The 21,362-nt window shown below is 39.2% G+C and overlaps 1 protein-coding gene across 3 annotated transcripts in view; it reads right to left on the reverse strand.

Moving 5' to 3' along the window:
* Window positions 1-20,281, reverse strand: part of gtf3c3 (general transcription factor IIIC, polypeptide 3) — a 46,438-nt gene extending 26,157 nt beyond the window's left edge. Inside the window, exons 1-8 of one of the 3 annotated variants that reach the window (XR_009511624.1) lie at window positions 19,947-20,281; window positions 18,178-18,292; window positions 15,867-16,042; window positions 11,279-11,402; window positions 8,913-9,104; window positions 4,739-4,904; window positions 2,239-2,386; window positions 765-831 (exon numbers count right to left, since the gene is read on the reverse strand). Coding sequence is in view for 2 of the 3 variants with exons in the window: in XM_059966918.1 (XP_059822901.1) it covers window positions 765-831; window positions 2,239-2,386; window positions 4,739-4,904; window positions 8,913-9,104; window positions 11,279-11,402; window positions 15,867-16,042; window positions 18,178-18,292; window positions 19,947-20,045 (1,087 nt within the window). In the remaining variant the exon portion in view is untranslated. The remainder of the gene's footprint in view (window positions 1-764; window positions 832-2,238; window positions 2,387-4,738; window positions 4,905-8,912; window positions 9,105-11,278; window positions 11,403-15,866; window positions 16,043-18,177; window positions 18,293-19,946) is intronic. The other 2 variants (XM_059966919.1, XM_059966918.1) reach the window with 2 other exon arrangements.
* Between the last annotated feature and the right edge of the window lie 1,081 nt (window positions 20,282-21,362).

The raw sequence follows: 21,362 nt of genomic DNA on the forward strand, positions 1-21,362 counted from the left end.
TAAGCATTATGAACAGAGCCTGTCCATATGGCTTAGAATTGCTTCCGTATAAGAACAGAATAACTGTGCCTTTACCAAAAAAGCAACAAATTATCTATGTGTAGTTACTAGGAGTACTTAATATAAAGAAGACTTGTTCAAAAACAGCGTCCTATATTGCAGGACACCGCATTTGAAAGATGTAGAGCGGTAAAGAACTGATATGCTATACCACAGTGTTAACATATGCAGTGGATCACTTACGAAAACCATGCCATTGAAAAGCAAATATTCAACTATAAGCAATAATTAAATGTTGAGCAAATGAGGAAAATATCCCACTTCAGGTGCACTGTGTCAACATTAATCATAGTCAGATCAGGAACAGAGTAAAGATTCATCCACTCTATCAACAACATTCATCAGGCCTAACGTCAGAAGAGCATTTCTTAACACAATATGTTCTACATTTCACACCATGAAATTGCATGATCTTTCAGAGGGAGATGACCAATTTGCACTAAAATAGAGAAAGTTTTGAGTGATAGGCTGGTGTGTATTTGCAATCAGAGTAAGTTGTCTGTTGGAATTAGTTTCATAGAGGACAGTTGCATAAGTATATGAAACCTTCATCCTACCAACTGAGCTGGTTCAAAAGCAGATCCAAGTGTGAAATACCAGTATCTAAAGCACTATTGCATACAGTCCATAAATACATAATTGCCCCATAACATTAACAAATCCTAAAAATTACTTGTAAGCCCAAACCCAAAAGCACTTTTTACCTTCCTCTGCATGATCTTTTTTTGAAGAAATCTTTTCAACCACAACTTCAGTAAAAGTAGTTATAATCTATGAAAGAAAGAAAAATCAAACAGGCTTGTATCAAAATATTGCAAGTTCAAAGCCACTTACTTTTTTATTAAATAAGAACTTATCAGTACCTATATACTAGATGAAAGGTGAACAAAAAAAAAGGAAATTGGATGTTCAAAAAGTAATTGTTGCAGGAAGTAGATGTGTTTTAGGGAGTTTGTCCTTAACTAGAAGTATATATGCTGGAACATAACAAGGCTGCAGAAGATTAAAATCAACAAGGCCCAAGAAGATTTAAAAATAGGGCAAAGGATATTGAAATGAATTTGTTGAAGTGTAGGGAACCACCAACCTCTCAAGAAGATTTAGGTGACAGAATTTGAATTGGGGTACCATAATGAAGTATTGGACTATTGCTGAATAATTATGTGAAACAAGCATCTTATGAAATGGTAAAGTAGAATCATGAAAAATGCTCCCACTACTTAGTCTTCTGTTCCTGTTACACAAGAGAACATGAACTACAATTCTGGACCCAATGGGCTTCATGAATGGTGGCTTTGAAAGGGTTGATAATGAAAATACTGGAGACATCAATCTCCAACATATTTAAGTTGTAAAAATGATGGACTAGATATGGTTTCAACACTCTTCTCATTATGAAGCAGAATCCTAAAATTTATCTATACAGACATTTTAAGGTGGCAAACAGAGTTTTTGGTTAGACGATTTTGTTCAGCAAAAGTGACCCCACTGAAATAAGGTGGAATATGAATAAAAATGAGCCATAATTTGAAATTTAAGTACAAGGTAGAATTGGGGAACACTTTTAGTCATCCAAGACTGACGTGAGGCAGACCAGATCTGAAAAGTAAAAGTATGCAGTATTTGATCATTCAAAATCAAGCATCCATTTTAATAATAATACATTTTATAAAGAGCATATTGAATATTGGGTAGTAGCTAAGAAGAATGTTATTTCAAATAAAGGATAGAGCATCACATGATATTATTGCAGAATATAATCTTGTCCTTTAAGATAATTTTGATAAACTATTTGTGGTTGAGGATAGCTTCTCAATTCAGTTTTCTGCACCACAGGGATATGCAAAACAACTAAAAGTAATGAATGATTTTTTTTGTTGTGTAAATAGAAGATCTGAAAATGCAAAGGAAAGCAATGAAAGTGTTAATGCAAAAATAATAATCAAGTCAACAAGATAGAAAGAAATTAATAAAGATGGAATATTGTTGATATAGCAACAGCATTCAACTTCAAACAGTGACTCCTACTGAATCGTTATTACATGATCCCTTAGCACTCCCACCACTGAATAATTTGACTCAGTTTACAAGTGACCAAACTTGCTGATCTGGAAAATAATGCATTCCAATAGAAAGGCACCACTTCATCCATCTTTCCTGTTGCTCACACATACCTACCTCTAATGTTTTATCGTACTGTTTGCTCGAGAGGTACAGTTCAGCTGCCATGTTCACATCCTCAGCAGAAACTAGGCTCTGATGTTTGCTAAGAGCCTCTTCCATCACACCAATAGCTGATGTAATATCATTAGTTTCATAGTAACTTCTGAAAAAAGTCAGGTTTTAGAATAAACATCTATTTCTAAATAATTGATCTTAAAATCAACACAGCCTAAACACTTCCTTCATCCACTAGTTCCAATTCAAGTAAGGTGTGCAATAAACTCCTAATTACAGCCTCATTCAGAATATAATGCTTCCAAGCTGGTTCCTGGCACTCTGGGAAATATTTATTAGAATATAAACAAATAGTGATGCTATAAATTGTGTTTGTTTTTGCTTTCTGGCAAATATTGGGCAGCTCAGTGTTAATTAAGAATACAGTCGACCCCCCCCCCCCCCCCCCCGCCCATGGATACCAAAAAACGCGGATGCTTATTTAACCCGTCTCAGTGCAGATGGACTTTAGGACCTGGGGGAGCTCAGGACCCACCGCCCGTGGCTGCTGCTGAATCCGCAGTGTTTCTGTTCTGTTGACGGAAAACGATCACAATTGAAAATAAAGTGAAAATAATAAAGCGATCAGAAAGAAGTGAAATGCCATCAGTCATTGGAAAAGTGTTAGGCTACAGTCTGTCAACGATCAGGACAATTTTAAAGGATAAGTGAGAATAATGGAGCATGTTAAAGGCCCTGCCCTGATGAAAGCTACAATTATTACTAAGCAATGCAGCGGTTTAATTATTGAAATGCATGCATTTCTTAAGTGTTTTATAAGCATAGAAAAGTAAAATATATACAATATACTAAAACAAACATTTGACTAACTGACGCTAAATAATACCGGATATACCCGTTCCGACTTACATACAAATCCGACTTAAAGACAGACTTTAATGGAACTTGTTCATAACCCGGGGACTGCCTGTACTTTAGATCATCTCTAGATTACTTATAATACCTAATACAATATAAATGCTATGTAAATAGTTGTTATACTGTATTGTTTAGGGAATAATGACAAGAAAAAGATGTCTGTACATGCTCAAACAGTGAGTGCTAGAGAGAGAACTTTCGGGTTTTCCCAATCTGTGATTGGTTGAATCCGCACACGCGGAACCCACGGATAAGGAGGGCTGACTGTATACAGTACACAGAGTATCTAACCCAATCGAAGAAAAGAATAGAAACCAGAGTCAAACTCAGTGAATAAAAGAGCTGGGGAACATCAAGCTGGTGGAGTGCAGCTATGTGCTCAGTGGCATGGCAGTAGGGAAGAAAATCCATGTAAATAGTCGGCAGAGTACCTAATACCTAGTACTAGCATTAACATTGCTCAAAATCAAAGGGACATCTTGGAGAATGAAGTATCAGTGAATTCTGTCAACAACAGTGTCCAATAATCAACAAAAGTCAGGTACATGGTCAGTAGCAGCACCTTGGGGCAAGATCCAGCCCAATCCCATAAAAGGCTGTGTGGGCAAAAGCTGCATAGCTGCGTTATCACTATCTACAAATAATATACCTACTTTCCATGTACAACTTTACATTCAATATAAGCATTAGATTTACCTAAAATAGAATAAAATCCATATTGTTCCATATGGATGAAAACATCTTTAAAAAAACACTGTACATGAACGGAGTATCCCCAATGCTGCCTCAAATGCACTACAGGGATAAGTAACCAGTATCAGCATTCTCTCCCAAGGCAACATCCTTAATAAATGGCTTAATTACACTCTGCCATCTCTGTGATGATATTCACATGCTTGACACCAGAATCAAAATGACAAAGGAGTATTCACAATACCATAAAGAATCTACCAAAAATGGTAGAAGGAAGGCACTTCCTATACAAACCAGCCATCTGTGTCAGAGCTTACAAATCCCACATAACCACATAAGCCACCTTAGAATGCACACACCTGGAGTGCAAGCAAATTATCCTCAACCCTGAGGGAGTGAGTAAAAAAACTTAGTTTTACTTAGTGTAGGCAGATAAACACAAAGTATTTTGGTTCAAGGCATGACATTCACCTACATAAAATGAGATGTTAATCATCACCTTTACATAACTTAAAATGAATGGTTAATTTGATTCAAAGCAATCGTTATTAGGTAAAGGATCAAAGCAATGTTCCTGCCCAGGCATCACAGGTAGCTGGATAAAAAAATGCAACATCCCAGCTCCTTTAGCCATAGCTTGGCTAGGTTCTTTGAGTCTATTTATGATAGGACTGAAAGCTCAAATCTAAAAATAATTTCAGATTGTCACATTTTAATCCTTTTCCTTAGTATAATAGCCAAATTAGCTTGAGTAAACTTGAAAACTTAATGTGAAGAAATTTTGTTTTACTGATAACAAACTAAAATGTGGATTAATAAGTGTTTTTTAATCATTACTGTGATAATGATAATGATACTGTGATAAGGGATCATTACTGTGGTAACTTACTTTGCCATGTCTCTGGCTAGCTGCATGAAGTGCTCCCCATCAGTAGGTGGCAGAATGTTAAGGATGCGCCTGTATCCATCCATAGCCAGCTTGTGTTCACCAAGCTGTTCATAAAGGCTGCTGCGCTCCCAAAGGTACCGCACATTTGTTGTATCATACTTTATGGCTAAATGTTATGGACAAATCAGTTATGTATATTAGGCTTTTTACTATTTAAGATCATGCATTTTAAACTACATTCCTTTTATCACAACTACTAATTAAAACCTTGTTTAAGAAATAGATCATGGTTAGAAAGTGACCAGTAGGGCAAAACTGCAATTTTCTTCCACACAATTGTTGAAGAAAGTTTCACCTGATTAGATAAACTATTTAGATAAAAGTTAAACAGCTTGCAAAACATTGTGAAATTTCATGAAAGCTTCAGAAATATTTTCTGAAGTACACACACACACACACACTCTATTTCACTGATCAAAAACTTAAATATCTTAACCACTTCTACAAAGAATACAGTACAGGCCCCTCAGTCTATGATGTTTTAATGTACTACGAGAACTAGACTCTCAGGCAATTCTATTTTCACAAGCACAAGTTTACAGTATTAAGGCCACACAAGATAGACAGAAGAGCTCTACCTCACAGCAACAGGCACTTTGGTTTAATTCTGATCTTTGGGTGCTGTAAATGTGGAGTTTGCATGTTCATCCCATGAAAGCACGAGTTTCCTTTAAGTATTCATTCTTCTCTCACACCCCAAACATATGCAGTTTAGGAGATTAATTAATTAGTCAATTGTCCCTATTATGTAGAATCTGAGGGGAACTGATGAGAATGGATGAGGAATAGAAAGAAATTCGGCTTAATGTAGGATTAGTGTAAATGGAGGCTGATGTTTACATGGATTTGGTGGATCGAAAGGCTCATTTCTGTGCCGTCTCTCTCTATGACGGCTTGTGCAGCAATATTGCCGTTTCTGGAAATGCAGGCAGGATTATGACTAGGCCAGGATTTTCCACAGTTAATAAAGTCAGTAGAGCTGGGATTGGATGTTTGATTGCTATTGACCTTGGAGCTCAACACTGTGAAGCTTTCAATTGAAATCAGTGTCAGAAAAATGATTGAAAATTTTGCACAAAGGATTTGGAAGTATGGAGACGAGAAAGGTCTGAATTTATGGTAGTACGGTCAAAAAACAATAATCAAGAAAAATGCATATGTCATAACACAAGCATAAACAGGATTTAAGCACTTTAGGTAATAAATAACCCACATCCAGTATGATTACCTTCAATGTTCAGAGAATTACAAAAGGAAAGAAGTGACTAATGCTGGAAATTTTATAAAACTGCATGAAAATAACTGCAGATGGAATTTAAAATTCTTAAGCATTTCCAAAAGCTTTAAGTGATATTATGTGTTTATATTAGTATCTTAATTGGTGTGGAAAGAAAAGGAAGCCGAGTAAAATCAACAAAGATGCCCACAAACACTTGAGTCTTGGTGGGTTTCACATAACTGGGGACATTCTTGGAACCTCTTCCTCCTCCAATTATTTACAAATTTCTCCTTTTCCATTCCCTAATAATTGTTAAGCAATACTCCAATCTAGACCTTATAATACTATTTAATTCCATTTTAAGATTGTCACTGCCACTGTTTCAGATGCAGTATTACGAGCTTCATTAGTGTTGTACTATAGTTTGTTTATCACCTGCTGCTAATTCAGACACACCCCTTGATAACCTACATTGAACCAGGATCAGACTTCTGGACTGATGATGATCACAATCTTTGGGCCTGGAAGTTAGCTATTGCAAAAGTATACAATTCTGCTGGAACACAAACTGCTGGAGGAACTGAGCAGGTCAGATGAGGGTGAGGGTGAAGGTGGGTAGGTGGGGGAGGGGCATGAAGTAAGAAGTTGGGAGGTGAAAGGTGGAAGAGGTAAAGGGCTACAGAAGGAGGAATCTGATAGGAGACCACTGGAGAAAGGGTAGGAGGAGAGCTACCAGAGGGAGGTGATGGGCAGCTGAGAAGTGGTAAGACGGAAGCTGTAATGGGGAATGGCAAAAAAAAGGAAAAGGTGGAGGGAGGGAGAAATTACCAGGTTAGAGAAATTGATGTTCATCCCTTACCTGGTTCATCTATCATCTACCAGTTTGTATTCTTTCCCCTCCCCCACACCTTCTTATTCTGGCTTCTTCTCCATTCTTCTATAGATATGATGAAGAGTCTCGGCTTGAAATAGTTTAGTCCTCTCTCTAGACGCTGGCTGACCCACTTTGTGTGTTTCTCAAGATTATCAGCGTCCCAGCATCTGCAGTATCACTTGTGTACATAATTCTGCTGCTGTTTCACTCACACCTCCTCAATGATACTCTATTTTGGACCATCTGTATTGTTCTGTCCCTCTTAGTAGTGCCACAATAATCAGTGCAAGATGATCACTTTGTAACAAAACTGCAGAACTGGTTACCTACCAATATAATCATTTACAGACAAGACAGAAAACAGTCTCATTATCAATTTGATCTTTCAGCACTACTTCCATCAGAAACAAAAGTCTTCCACATATAGTGTTCCTTTCCTTCCCTCAGAGAATGATGCTAAATTCTGAAGAATGCTGATTTATGAGCTCAAGAATGGAGCTGTTAGTGCTGGTGTATCCCTTGTCCTGAATGCCATGAGAACTCAAGCAATCTGATGTCAATTCTGAGGCTAATTAAAGATATAACCATCTGAGAGTACAAATAATTCCCAATTTCAAGTGATTTTCTCAGTTTAAGTAATTTCCCCAATTTCATTAAGGAATGGAACTGGCTTAAGGACTCAAATTGCCTATTTTGGTTCATACAATGGTATCCTATTGCCACAACAGAATATACCTAGGGATGGTGGTAAAAGAATCTGGGATGTTGAGGTTGAACTGTGGCTATTACCATGTCCAGCTGTTTCTCATCAAGTTTTTGGGTAGCATTCCAAAGACAGACACCGCACTGGTGAGCAAGACTTTACGAAGTGCATCCATTCAGCTTAACCATAATTCTGCTGCTGTTAGGTATGTCAGATTACTACAGATAATGTCTACAATGGAGTAACACACACAAAATGCTGGAAGAACTCAGCTGGCCAGGGAGCATCTATAGAAAAAAGTTGGGGCCCCAAACAGTCCTTCCAGGTGAGGCAACACTTCAGCTGTGAGTCTGTTGGGGTCATACACTGTGTCCAGTGCTTCCTGTGGCCTCCTATATATCGACGAGAACCAACGTAGATTGGGAGACTGTTTCGCTGAGCATCTACACTGCGTCTGCCAGAAGAAGCGCAATCTCTCAGAAGTCACCCATTTTAACTCCACTTCCCATCCATGGCCTCCTCTATCCATGATGAAGCCACACTCAGGTTGGAAGAAGAACACCTTGTATTCCACCTGGGTAGATTCCAACCTGATGGCATGAACACTGAATCCTTAAACTTCTGGTAATGCCCCCCGCCCCTTCACCATTCCCCATCCCCTTTTCCCTTTCTCACCCTATGTCCTTGCCCGCCCATTGCCTCTCTCTGGTGCTCCTCCCGCCTTTTCTTTCTGTATCCCTTTAATCAATCAATTTCCCAGCTCTTTACTTCATCCCTCCCCCTCCCGGTTTCACCTATCACCTTGTGTTTCTCTCTCCCCTCCCCCACCTTTTATATCTACTCATCTTTTTTTCCCCAGTCCTGCCAAAGGGTCTCAGCCCGAAACATTGACTAAATTTTTTCCATAGACACTGTCTGGCCTGCTGAATTCTTCCGGAATTTTGTGTGTTTTACTTGGATATCCAGCAGCTGCAGACTTTCTCTTGTTTGTGATTTGTCTATTATGCAGAAGCTTACTTGTTCCCTTCAGAGGTTATCAGAGTCAACCTCATTATTTATGAATCACAGGTGGTCAGATAACAGGCTACTTTTCCTGAAGGACATTAGTTGACCAGCTGGGTTTATATAAAAATCAGATGACCTTTGTGTTTTTTTTCTTTTGATGCTAGTGCATAAATTATTAGACATACACAACTTCACAGCTTGCCAAGGTAGGAATCAAACTGACAGTCACTGGGTTGTTATTCCAAGACCAAAACTCACACTGAATCACCTTTCATTGTTTTAATTTCCATTTAAGAGATTAACTTAACTATACCTTTAGAATAACAGAAAATAGCCTGTTTGATATTGTCTTGCTCAAGAGACATTTCAGCCAATTTCACCCACTCCTCTGGATCACTGGGATTTAAATGAGCTGCAATTAATCCAAATTGCAATGATTTCTCCATGTCTCCTTGATCTTCATAAATCATTGCAAGGGTAGAGAAGGGCTCATAAGCAAGAGGAGCTAGGAGAAAGAAAACAAATCTATAATATTCATTACAAAATTAAAATTATTTAATTAGTTTGTGAGCAGTTATTTCCTACAAGTCCTTTGACAGTAAACTCTTAATTTAATGAAAACATATTCCACCTGTTAAAATAACAAAAACGCAAATTATTTTTGAAAGATGTTAATGAAATAAACATGATATGTTATTGGCCCTGAAGTTATTTCAGAAGCTGGGAACACAGTTATAAAATTGCCAGTGACATACTGCTTCTGAATTGTCCTTTGCCCATATTTTTGTTATTTATTAGTAAAGTAAAACATTACTAGAAGTAACTTAATGAAATATGGCCCATTTTGTCTTTGAAATGATCTTCCTTGACTGTATTTTAAAGATCCATCAATAGCATATATTTGTTTTCAAATTATGCCCTAAACGTGTTTAACATTTTAAAAATCCTAATATAGATAAAAGCACAAAATGGCTGGCTTCTGCATTTCTCACTTTAGATGTTGCGACTTTGTAGATTATTATTTCTTAAAAGTAATGGGTAACAGGGGAATGGGAGCCGAAAGCAAGTAGAACTTAGAACATGTGGAAGGATTCACACAACAGTCAGCATAACCCAACAAACTCATTTCTTTCATTTTGTATTTGCTACTTTACACACTCACACTCAATAGTTTTAATATGGAATAGCTTTAGAACACAATTTTCAAAAAACATGTATCATTAAATTACAAATAAACAACCTCATCTTTATTTTCAAATCCCTTCTTGACCATTCCTGCTCTGTAATATTCTCCAGTAATACAACCCTTTGGAATCTGTGTGCCTCCAAAACAAATCTTGAAACCCTTAATTTCATCTACACATACTAAATTCTAACCCCTCTGGAGACGACTGTGACTTAAGTTATCAAGAACTGAGGCTCTGGAATTCCCTCCTTAAAGCTCTGGCTTTTATTCAAACTCGATTCTTCACTGGCCCTCTAACTTGATATCTCAAAGTGCGGTGTCAAATTTTGATTGTTAATAAAACGTGAAGCACATACAACATTTTTTGATACAAAACAAAATCTGTAAGTGCAAGTTATCATTAAAGCAAATGCACATAATGCACTATAGTTATGCTTTTGAAAAATAATAAGATCCGCCTTTCTCTTTTAACAAAAGGCTTCAAAATATCATTCATATTCCAACCACTTACTAGTAATTCAGAGAGTTCCTAAACATTTCCTTGTTTTTATCTCCATTGCATTTCTTAAAATTTCATTCTTAGGAACAACCTGAAAAGCCCATTGCTCAGCCTGTCTTAAAAGTGCAGACCTATTACCATAGAAATTTGTCATGTGGTTCTGCTCTGCACTGCCTCAAGGATCCATTATCAATATGTACAAGGCATTCAGTACTGAATACAGTTCTGCTTAACCAGTGCTTGTTGTCACATCAGTTAACTCAATTGTTTATAATTTATTACTTGAATATGGTATTCACTTGTAAAGTGACTGTGCCAATAGAACAAAATTTATATACCTCATATATTGTCTATACTTCTCACTGCCTCAGTAAAGCAGCCCCAAAATTAAATACAGTGCCCCACCCACCTGGTCATTCTCTCCTCAGCCCTCGCCCATCAGGCAGAAGATACAAAGATATAAAATTACATACAACACAGGCTCAAGAACGACTTCTACCCCGCTGTTATAAGATGACTGTTTCCCTAGTATGATAAAATGGACTCTTCATCTCACAATCTGCCTTGTTATGATTTTGCACCTTCTTGCCTACCTGTTAGCACCTTCTCTGTAGCTGCTACACTTTATTCTGCATTTTTACTGTTTTGTACTACCTCAATGCACTGTGTAATGAATTGATCTGCATGAGCAGTACATAAGACAATCTTTTTACTCACTGTACCTTGATACACGTGACAATAACAAAGCAATTCCAATTCCAAAATTTGCTGAATACTGAGAAAAAAAGACAAGCAAGCTCAACAAATTCCACAGAATAAAAACCTAAGTTGTGTAAAACTTCTCAAATAATTATACTATTTTATTGATGATCACAACACTGAACATTTTTTATAATATACTCTTTGGTGTGATTTTTAATAAGTTTCGGGATCTACAAATATACAGAGTAGGGTTCGACTTTCCAACAAGATGATAAACCAAGCACGGTAATACCTTGTCTGATGATTTCCATACACATCATCACAGCCTCTTCACGGTCTCCTCGTGCAAACCTGATATTAGCTTCTCCCATGAGACCTCTCAATGCTTTAGGGAGTTTACTTCGAGGTCGCCTCTCCTACCAGATTGCAGGTTGAACAGTGGAAAAATGGTAAAAAAAAACAGATTCCTGTTAAATTCCCTCTATTTCAAATGTAACAGTGTACTGTATCAGATTCACAGTTGAAGCATGCCCATTTGATCTGCTAAGGTCATTCCATTTTATTCGATATCATGGATTTAGACATGATATTCTTTCACCAACCATTCCCTAAACCTAGCTTCTTTACCTATTCTCCAGAGAGGAAAATAGTGACAAAATTAGATTTATAAATGTCTTAAGACTTTTTTGATTTCCATGATTTTAGGTACAGAGGAAATAGCAGGGGTAAGTTTTTTACGCAGAGTGTGGTGAGAGCGTGGAATGGGCTGCCGATGACGGTGGTGGAGGTGGATACAATAGGGTCTTTTAAGAGACTTCTGGACAGGTATATGGAGCTCAGAAAAATCGAGGGCTATGGGTAACCCTGGGTTATTTCTTAGGTAAGGACATGTTCTGCACAGCTTTGTGGGCCAAAGGACCTGTATTGTGCTATGTTTCTATTTAAAATGACCCCAAGTCAAATGTCTTTTCTGGAAATTGATTCAAGATTATTAATTCAGGTTATGAGAAATTTTCTATTTTAACGTAAGACTTTCTTGAAGTATCCATATCTTTTATTAATTCTAAATTGTATCATCCTTTTTCTAAGCATTTTGTTCTAGAACTATAAACTAGAATGAAAAGAAAATAATAAAATTTCAACGAATTTCCCTGATAACAAATTATCTAGAATCATCTATGTCACTCTAAAACCTTCATCATGTATCTATATTCCTAATGAGATAGAGCCTTCAGAATTATCCAGAATAAAATTCATAGTATAAAATTTACTGCAAATGATCTGCCCTAATGATATACCCAAAATTGCAGTACATATTTTCTAATTTTATTGATGTTAAATAGTTACAAATCAGAGAGTATTCATAGCTAGGCAATTCAAAGGCAGTACTTCAAAGAAATATTTCAAATAACATTGGAGGTTTATGAATTCTAAACTAAGGTCAGAAGTATTCCACAGTACTGGTGATAATAAAACATAAAGCATATGGATCAACACACACAAAATGCTGGTGGAACACAGCAGGCCAGGCAGCACCTACAGGAAGAAGCACTGTCGACATTTCAGGCCGAGACCCTTCGTCAGGACTAACTGAAAGAAAAGATAGTAAAAGATTTGAAAGTAGGAGGAGGAAGGGGAATCCAAAATGATAAGAGAAGACAGGAGGGGGTGGGGTGAAGCTAAGAGTTGGAAAGGTGATTGGCAAAAGGGATACAGAGCTGGAGGACCATGGGACGGGAGGCCTAGGGAGAAAGAAAGGGGGAGGGGAGCACCAGAGGGAGATGGAGAACAGGCAAAGAGTGATGGGCAGACAGAGGGAAACAAGGAGGGGGGGAATAAATAAATCAGGAATGGGGTAAGAAGGGGAGGAGGGGCATTAACAGAAGTTTGAGAAATCAATGTTCATGCCATCAGGTTGGAGGCTACCCAGACAGAACATAAGGTGTTGTTCCTCCAACCTGAGTGTGGCTTCATCTTGACAGTACAGGAGGCCATCAATAGACAAATCAGAATGGGAATGGGACGTGGAATTAAAATGTGTGGCCACTGGGAGATCCTGCTTTCTCTGGTGGACAGAGCGTAGGTGTCCCGGTCTGTGTCAGGTCTCACCAATATATAAAAGGCTGCACCGGGAACACCGGATGCAGTACACCACACCAGCCAACTCACAGGTTGAGTGTCGCCTCACCTGGAAGGTCTGTTTGGGGCCCTGAATGATGGTGAGTGAGGAAGTGTATGGGCAGGTGCAGCACTTGTTCTGCTTACAAGGATAAATGCCAGGAGTGAGATCGGTGGGAAGGGATGGGGGGGGGGGGAACGAATGGACAAGGGAGTCGTGTAGGGAGTGATCCCTGCGGAAAGCAGAAAGGGGGGGGGGAGGAAAAGATGTGCTTGGTAGTGGGATCCTGTTAGAGGTGGTGGAAGTTACGGAGAATTATATGTTGGGCCCGGAGGCCGGTGGGGTGGTAGGTGAGGACAAGGGGGACCCTATCCCGAGTTGGGTGGTGGGTGGATGAGGCGAGAGCGGATGTGCGTGAAATTGGAGAGATGTGTTTGAGAGCAGAGTTGATGGCGGAGGAAGGGAAGCCCCTTTGTTTAAAGAAGGAAGACATCTCCTTCATCCTGGAAAGAAAAGCCTCATACTAAAAGCAGATGCAGCGGAGATGGAGGAATTGCAAGCAGGGGATGGCATTTTTGCAAGAGACAGGGTGAGAAGAAGAATATCCACGTAGCTGTGAGAGTCAGTAGGCTTATAGTAGATATCAGTAGATAAGCCGTCTCCAGAGATGGAGACAGAAAGATCAAGAAAGGGGAGGGAGGTGTCAGAAATGGACCAGGTAAATTTGAGGGCAGATTGCAAGTTGGAAGCAAAGTTAATGAAGTCAACAAGCTCAGCGTGCGTGCAGGAGGTAGTGCCAATGCAGTCGTTGATATAGCAAAGGAAAAGAGGGGATAAAAAAATACTCAGCATGCATGCAGTTGACATTTCCACACTCTGTAGCACATTGCAGACAATGGCTATCAAGTTCAATTTTAGTACTTAACGTAATTACCAGCATATAATGCATTTCTTTTTACACCCAAAAAAAATATGTCATACCTAAGTTCTTGTGACATTCAATTAGCTAAATCAAATATTAATGCTTGTCAAATTATGTGAAATGAGACTAACTTACTCCTGAAATGGAATACCACTAAGGAGTCATTCAAGCTTTGTGCTCTGCTTTAAATCATCATAAACCCTCATACCAGCTGAAGCTATGCACCACAAGCACACATGGTCAATTTTTATGGTCCTTGCCCACTCAATTGAACAAATTTGCTAATCTGCTGATGAGTCAGAGGCTGGGTATCTCACAGCTGGTGACTTGTCTCTGCCCCCTGACACTTTAAGGCCTTTCTACCTCTCTTAGGCAGAAGTCAGGAGTTTGATCATATATATTCCACTTGTCCAGATGACTGTAGCTTCAACAAATCTCGAGGATCATCCATCATCTGAGACAAAGCATTCTATCTGATTCGCACACAGCCACCATGCTAAATATTCATTCCCTCTGCCACTGGTGTACAACGGCTATAGTACGTACCATCTACAAAATCCACTGTAGTTCCCCCCCTGGACTATTCCAATACCATGACCCAAACCTGCAACTCTACTACCAAGAAAAACAAAAGCAAGAGATGAATGGAAACTCCACTGTCTGCAGGTCCCACTGCAGGATGCACAGTGTTCTGATTTGGAAGTATATTCCTGACACTCGCTACCCAACAACATTGTGAACACAGCTTCACCACTAGAACTACAGCAGTTCAGGAAGACGACTGGCCACCAGCTTCTCAAGGGCAATTAAGAATGGGCAATAAATGCTGGCCTTGCTAGTACATGCCAGAGATGAATTAAAACAATGTTGCGAAATAAAGAGATATTTATGGTTACTATCTGTTTACTTGAATCTGAGCAGTGGATCTGAATCCTCAGTGCCATGTGGACTGGCACCAAGGCAGTTATAATGTACAGTCAGCTTCTTAGTAAAAATTTATGAATGTTTTTTATTATTTTCCACCTTGCTTAGGAAAATAATTTATGAACCGTATCATCCTGATAACCCCAAAAATCTTGCATCAACAGCTCCTCAGGAATTTAATCTTACAGCCTTGGCTGTACCATAAACTGACAGATGTTCTCAACCTGGGCCATACACAATAACTAAACCTTTGCTTAACAATAGAACATATCTCTTCAAATAGCTCTGCTGCTCCAGCCTAAACAAATTCATAACCAATGAACGCTCACTATGCCTCTTACTTAGTTCTGCTTACCTTCACACCTATTAAAGGCACTATTAAACTGTATTAAACTATTACAGGCACTACATCAAGTTGAGCCAAAGGCAGTGAATAATGGTAACATCATGCACAACAGACAGAAGAATATACTCTAGTATCCAGAGTGCAAAACATATAGACTACACTCATTACAGTTCTACGAAACTCAGTTTACACTATTAAATCATCTGGCTAGAGGTGGGAATTGAAGAACTTCTAACTGTTATATGTTATATTTAAAAGCACAGCAAGAACAAAGTTTTTTAAACTGACCTTTTTTATTTACAAGATTCTATATCCAGTAGTTTGGATCATTTATTTTGTAAAATCTATAAAAAAAACATTCACCCCAACTTGTCGATAACAGTATGCTCCCAATAACTTCTGATGCATAAGACAACTGAAACTACTGAACTGCTCAGTCAGAGAAAATTTATTACAAATCGTGATGAAGAGAAAAAGAAAGTATTCAAGAACTGGGCGAAAGTAACTGACTCATTCAGCCAATCTCACTGTTGTATGTTCTGTGCTGGAAGCATCGTGAAACTGCTCACCCTTTGCATTTTCTTGTGTTCTCGTTGCAGCTCCATCTCCAAAGCAAAAACATCTCCAGCAGAGAGCTGTTCATTTTGTTCATGTTCCTCGTCGTCATCATCATCACTTACGTGATCACCAAACATTGAAGCAAAAACTCGATGAACAGACTTGCTCACACCATCAGAGGTTTCCTCTGCAAAACCAAAAAATGCAATATATCACGTTTTGTATTTATAACTTTAAATAAAAGCCAAAAAGTCACCATAATTCCTTAATATGGTTTATAACATTCACTGTAACAGACTACAGAAAATGCTTCCCCCTTCCATCTCAGTCTGGAAGAGGGGTATCATTCCGAAATGTCTAATATCTATTCATTTCCATAGATGCAGTGGACGTGCTGAGTTCCTCCAGCATTTTGTGTGTGTTGCTATTGGAAATGTAGCTTCTTTAAGAGAATTTCATTTCCCTATATGTCAGTTATCAGATATTATTGAATATCTGAGTGTTGGCACGTGGCCATGTGATTAAGACGTTCATCCAGTGATCTGAAGGTCACTAGGTCATGCCTTAGCTGAGGCTGTGTGTGTGTCCTTGAACAAGGCACTTAACCACACGTTGCTCTGCAACGACACCAGTGCCAAGCTGTATGGGTCCTAATGCCCTTCCCTTGGACAACATTGGTGGCGTGGAGAAAGGAGACTTGCAGCTTGGGCAACTGCCGGTCTTCCATAAAAAAAAATATTGCCCAGGTTACCCTGGAAACTTTCCAAGGCGCAAATCCATGACCTATTGAGACTAACGGAAGCCTACACACCTACACACATTATTGAAACATCTGCCATTTTATACTTCTAATGCTATTCTAAATTACTTTTAGAATATTTGTATTTGTATACATGAAAGCTCTCACCTGATTACAATACACAATCTTAGCTATAAACTTCAATATTTAAAGTTTTTCTTCAATCCATGTACACCTTATCCTCGTTATATGTGTCTTCAGACAATGCAGATTCACAGTTATGCGAGGAAGCTATTTCTACCAATGTTTCCTTATATGCATCCAAAACTCAGTTATGCGAGGAACACTGCTTTCCCGCCAATACAGGTCCATGTGCACGCCTCACAATCTCACTCCCGCCAGTCTCGCATCGATTTTGGCAAGGTATGGATCTGCGATCTTGCGCTCTTAAACTTTTGTTGGTTTTACCTAAGGTGCAGTGATTTTGTGCTTGAAATATTTAACTAAGCCTCCTAAGCATCCGATGTCATGTCCTGGGTCATCTGTCGAGCGGCAGAGAACTGCTTTAACACTTGAAAAAAGTTGGGAATTATAAACAGCGTGGCATCAGGTGCAGGTAACACAGCTCTGGGACACTATTGCCTAAAACAAGATCTTGCCTTTAAAGTTCTTTTGTTGCTTGACAATGTGCCAGCCCATCCTAAACATTTGGACAACATTCATCCTAACATAACAGTGCGTTTCCTGCTGCCTAACACAACATCACTGATTTATCCATTCGTCCAAGTTGTGATCCACATTCAAGGCATTTCTTTTTTACAGCGAACTCTCTCTTAGATGCTGCAAGCAACAGACTATTTTGAAAATCCCAGGAGTTTACCAACGGTGAGGGAATGGTGGAAGTCGGAACACTTGGCACAAATGACGATGGACATGGACCCAAGTTTAGAACGGAGTCAACATTTCAGTGGTTCCCTGCTGTCAACCCTTCTTCCCTACAAGCAAATTTATGCTGAAAAACAAAATGCTGCCAAGCAAACAACCCTCACCACTTTCTTCAAACCGGTGTCATCTCCTGCTGCCGGCAGTTCTAAGAGTTCTGTGAGTCTACCTTCACCCCTTGCTGTGCTTGATATGATCCTGGACCACAACCATCTACCTTATCCATGTAAAGCTGCCCGACACCACAACAACCACTCATCTCCCGGAGTAAACACACCTGCCACTGTTGATGAGTACTTTACACCCTAGTATGTTAACTTTCTATGATTTATTACACTGAATATTACCTTAAATTGATGAAATATAATGTGAATGTTGCCTTGTGGTACTGCTTTTGTGATGTATTGGTATGAAAATGTGAATAAATTACAGATAAAACATATTTAGGAAGCCCTCCAGAACGCATTCCTATTTTATTTAAATAATTACATTGTGCAATTTCACATGATGTATCGACTGCGAGGAGCATATTCCCCTCATATAACAAGGATAGGGTGTATTTTACAGCATTAACAGATGCTTGTTTTTCTTAAAAGTACAAACACTAGCCAGTCCTTTCCTACATCAGATGAATAGTGTACCTGAATCATCTGCCTCTTGTTTGGCTCGACTGTGTGAGGGCCTGGATGGGACATCGACATCTTCTGCGGCTGTGGTTTCTCCTTCATCTTCAGTTACCCCACCACCTGTGGCTTCCTAAAATAAGCAACAGAATTGTGCACTCATTATGATCAATGATAAAAATTATAAGGTTTTTAAAGGTTTGAATGGTGCAGTTAAAAAATGCCACAGAAATACCATTCGCTTTATTCCACGGTACTTTCTTCTACCAGAAACAAGCCTCCTTCTCATCAAATGAAAAGATACTCTTAATAAATTAAAATATTTGATAGGGAATGCTTAAAAGTTTAAGCATTACACATGCTTTCAACTATCTTGAGCAAAGACAGTAAGAATATTCTGCTTCAAATCAACAACAGGAGTATTTTGTGTAACACGTGGTGGTGATTGATATGATGCTTTCAGAGCCAGTGCGTTTTCATGTCCTCTTATACAGACATGTACCAAATTGGCACCAGAGATTTTTTTTCTAGAAAGACAATACAAATATTTTTATATGATAACAATTTTGCTGCAATTCATACCCTCAATAGGAATAACAGGGAATTTAGATCAAGTCTTAACCAATACACATGATCACAAAGAGTTTACAAAAGATTGTCCATTCAATCAGCACCAACACGGATATAACCCTTCCCACCGTGGTGCCGCAAGACAGTGGCATCCATCACTAAGGACCCTCACCATCAAGAACATGCCCTCTTCTCACTCCTGCTGTCGAAAAGAAGGTACTGGAGCCGGAAGACCCACATCTAGTGTTTTAGGAATAGCTTTTCCCCTCTACTGTCAGATTTCAGAATGGTCCATGAACACTACCTCCTTATTTCCCTTTTGCATTATTTATTTACCTTTTGGCAACATATCACCATTTTATGTCTTGCACTGTACTGCTGCCACCAAACAACAAATTTCATGATATACTGTATGTCAGTGATAATAAACCTGATTCAGATTCATAATGTAGAAAGGTCCAGAAAACTAATTTGAAGAATGAGTATACATGTATTTATCAGTTTCTGACAGAGGGGCAGTACATGCACACTTGTGGCTTGGCTACTTGCCAGGTGCACCCGCTCAGAGACGCAGGAAGCAGGAGTGTATGGTCTTTGACATCAATTACTCTAGTGCCGGTGTTCATCTCTCCATCTGCCTTCTTCACTCCCTAGATGAGACCTCATTACCGAGGCAGGAGATGAAGTACCATTCCAGCAACTGCTGCAAGTATCTAAACTGAGGTTGACTACCGTAGTGACAATGGGTTCATCTGAGAGCCATAACAACTCTCTAAGCTTGGTCACTCTACCAAGCCGGGGAGTGAAAGATCACACGATTCTTTCAATCAGCAGTGACTGGGAGATAAACCTGTTCTTTCTTTCCAAAATTATGAAGCGTGTGCTGCAGTTATCCTCGTTTCCCCGAGTCAAGGGTTCGCCTACGAGGGGAAATTCATCTTTTAAAGCGGGTTAATGCAGGATTAGCATTGAGCATTGCGGGTGCACCCTCATCTCCAGCACTGCAGCGGCTCAAGAAGGCAGCTTGACACCACTTTCTGAAGGGCATTTAAGCGCTGGATCCACCTGGGAAGCCCACGTCCCTTGACTGGGTAAAACAACCGGGGCAGGGGGGAGCTTGATGATGATCACGGACTCAGTGGATCTAAAGGCCTGTCTCCATGTTGTGTGCGATATTGTTCACCAAGGCACAAAGTCTACTGTTCTCTCTCCCTCACCCGCTCCCGCGCCTTTCTCTCCTCACGGAGCCGCTCAAATTCCTCGAAGGAGATTTTTCCTTCTAAGTAGTCGATGAGCTCGGGACTGAAGCCCGACATCTTCCCTCTGAGCCGGAACAATTATAGGGCGGACCGACTCGGTCCGTTCATGTAAACAGTCCGGTGGAAATTTAGAATCTTGATTTTGTTCCGAGAGAGAATCTTCATTCTCCTCACAATTCCGTCCACTTCGGTAATCTGTGGTGCATTCGCGGGACTTTAAAAAACTGTTGTCGGAAGAAATTTGTAAAATTATTTTTGATTATTGCTCAGTTATTAAGACAAATGTGTCATACAATTTTGATACAATATCCTGTGCTTTATATTGAAAATTAATAAACATAACGAGTAAAATAATAAAATTATGCACGGACTGTTGAACAAATTAATGAAAATCTGTAGGTGGATTGAAGATATTTGAACTATTAATAATTTCTCTAAATTTGTTTTCAGAATGTGGGCCGTGCATTTTGCCTGTCCCCAGCAGTCCTGGGATGAGGAGGTGGGGAATGAAACAATTTATATTTATGGAATTCTTCCTCAGATTCAAGATATCCAAACAAACCTTCCGTACAATTCAATGTTTTAAATGTGCACACAGATTGAGGAAACACAGAAATAAATTTACACCCAAAAGTAACCACAACCAGAAATATGTTGCTAGGTCAATTGCCTAGGGACAGAGCACTGGATATCTCACCCTCTTCGCCTAACAGTGCAATAACATTTCAGGTCAAAGACTCTTCATCAGAACTGGCGTCTTTGACTGCCTTGATGTTTTCATTCCCTTTGTTCACTCCAGCTGAAGCCCTTCTGAACTTAAAGTCCTCTATTCAGTAAGAACCATCCCTAAGATTTGAATCAAAGCTGCCAACGAGGGTGCTTAAGACAACTCATCCTCCAAAAATTGGGCATTGCCTCCCTCAGATATTTTCTCAGTAGTTCTTCCCTAACACAGTCCTTAGGCTTGTAGTATCTTAGATTATTTGGCCCTCTTCTACCTCCTGACCAAGATCTCAGGCAGGACTGTCCACTCTGCTCTTGCCTCACTGAGTATATTTCTTCCTACCTTGACCCAATCCTTTCTCACGTGGTCCAGTTCCTTCCCAATTCTGACCATGACATCTCTGATGTCCTCCATAAGATTGATAGTTTTCAAGTCCATGGTTCTAATTCATTCATATTCATCATTGATATCTACAACTAGTGAGATCCTTCTACACCTCCTCTCCACTGTAGAACAGTTTGAGGGCTGTCCACTTCTTTGACCAGAGGCCTAAACAGTTCCCTTTCATCAACATACTCCTATGTCTGTTCCTACATTTATGATCAACTATTTTCTCCAGATCAAAGGAGCCAGAATCACAATCAGGTTTA

This window comes from Hypanus sabinus, chromosome 4 (assembly GCF_030144855.1).
Source record: "Hypanus sabinus isolate sHypSab1 chromosome 4, sHypSab1.hap1, whole genome shotgun sequence".
In the NCBI taxonomy this organism is placed as follows: Eukaryota; Metazoa; Chordata; class Chondrichthyes; order Myliobatiformes; family Dasyatidae; genus Hypanus; species Hypanus sabinus.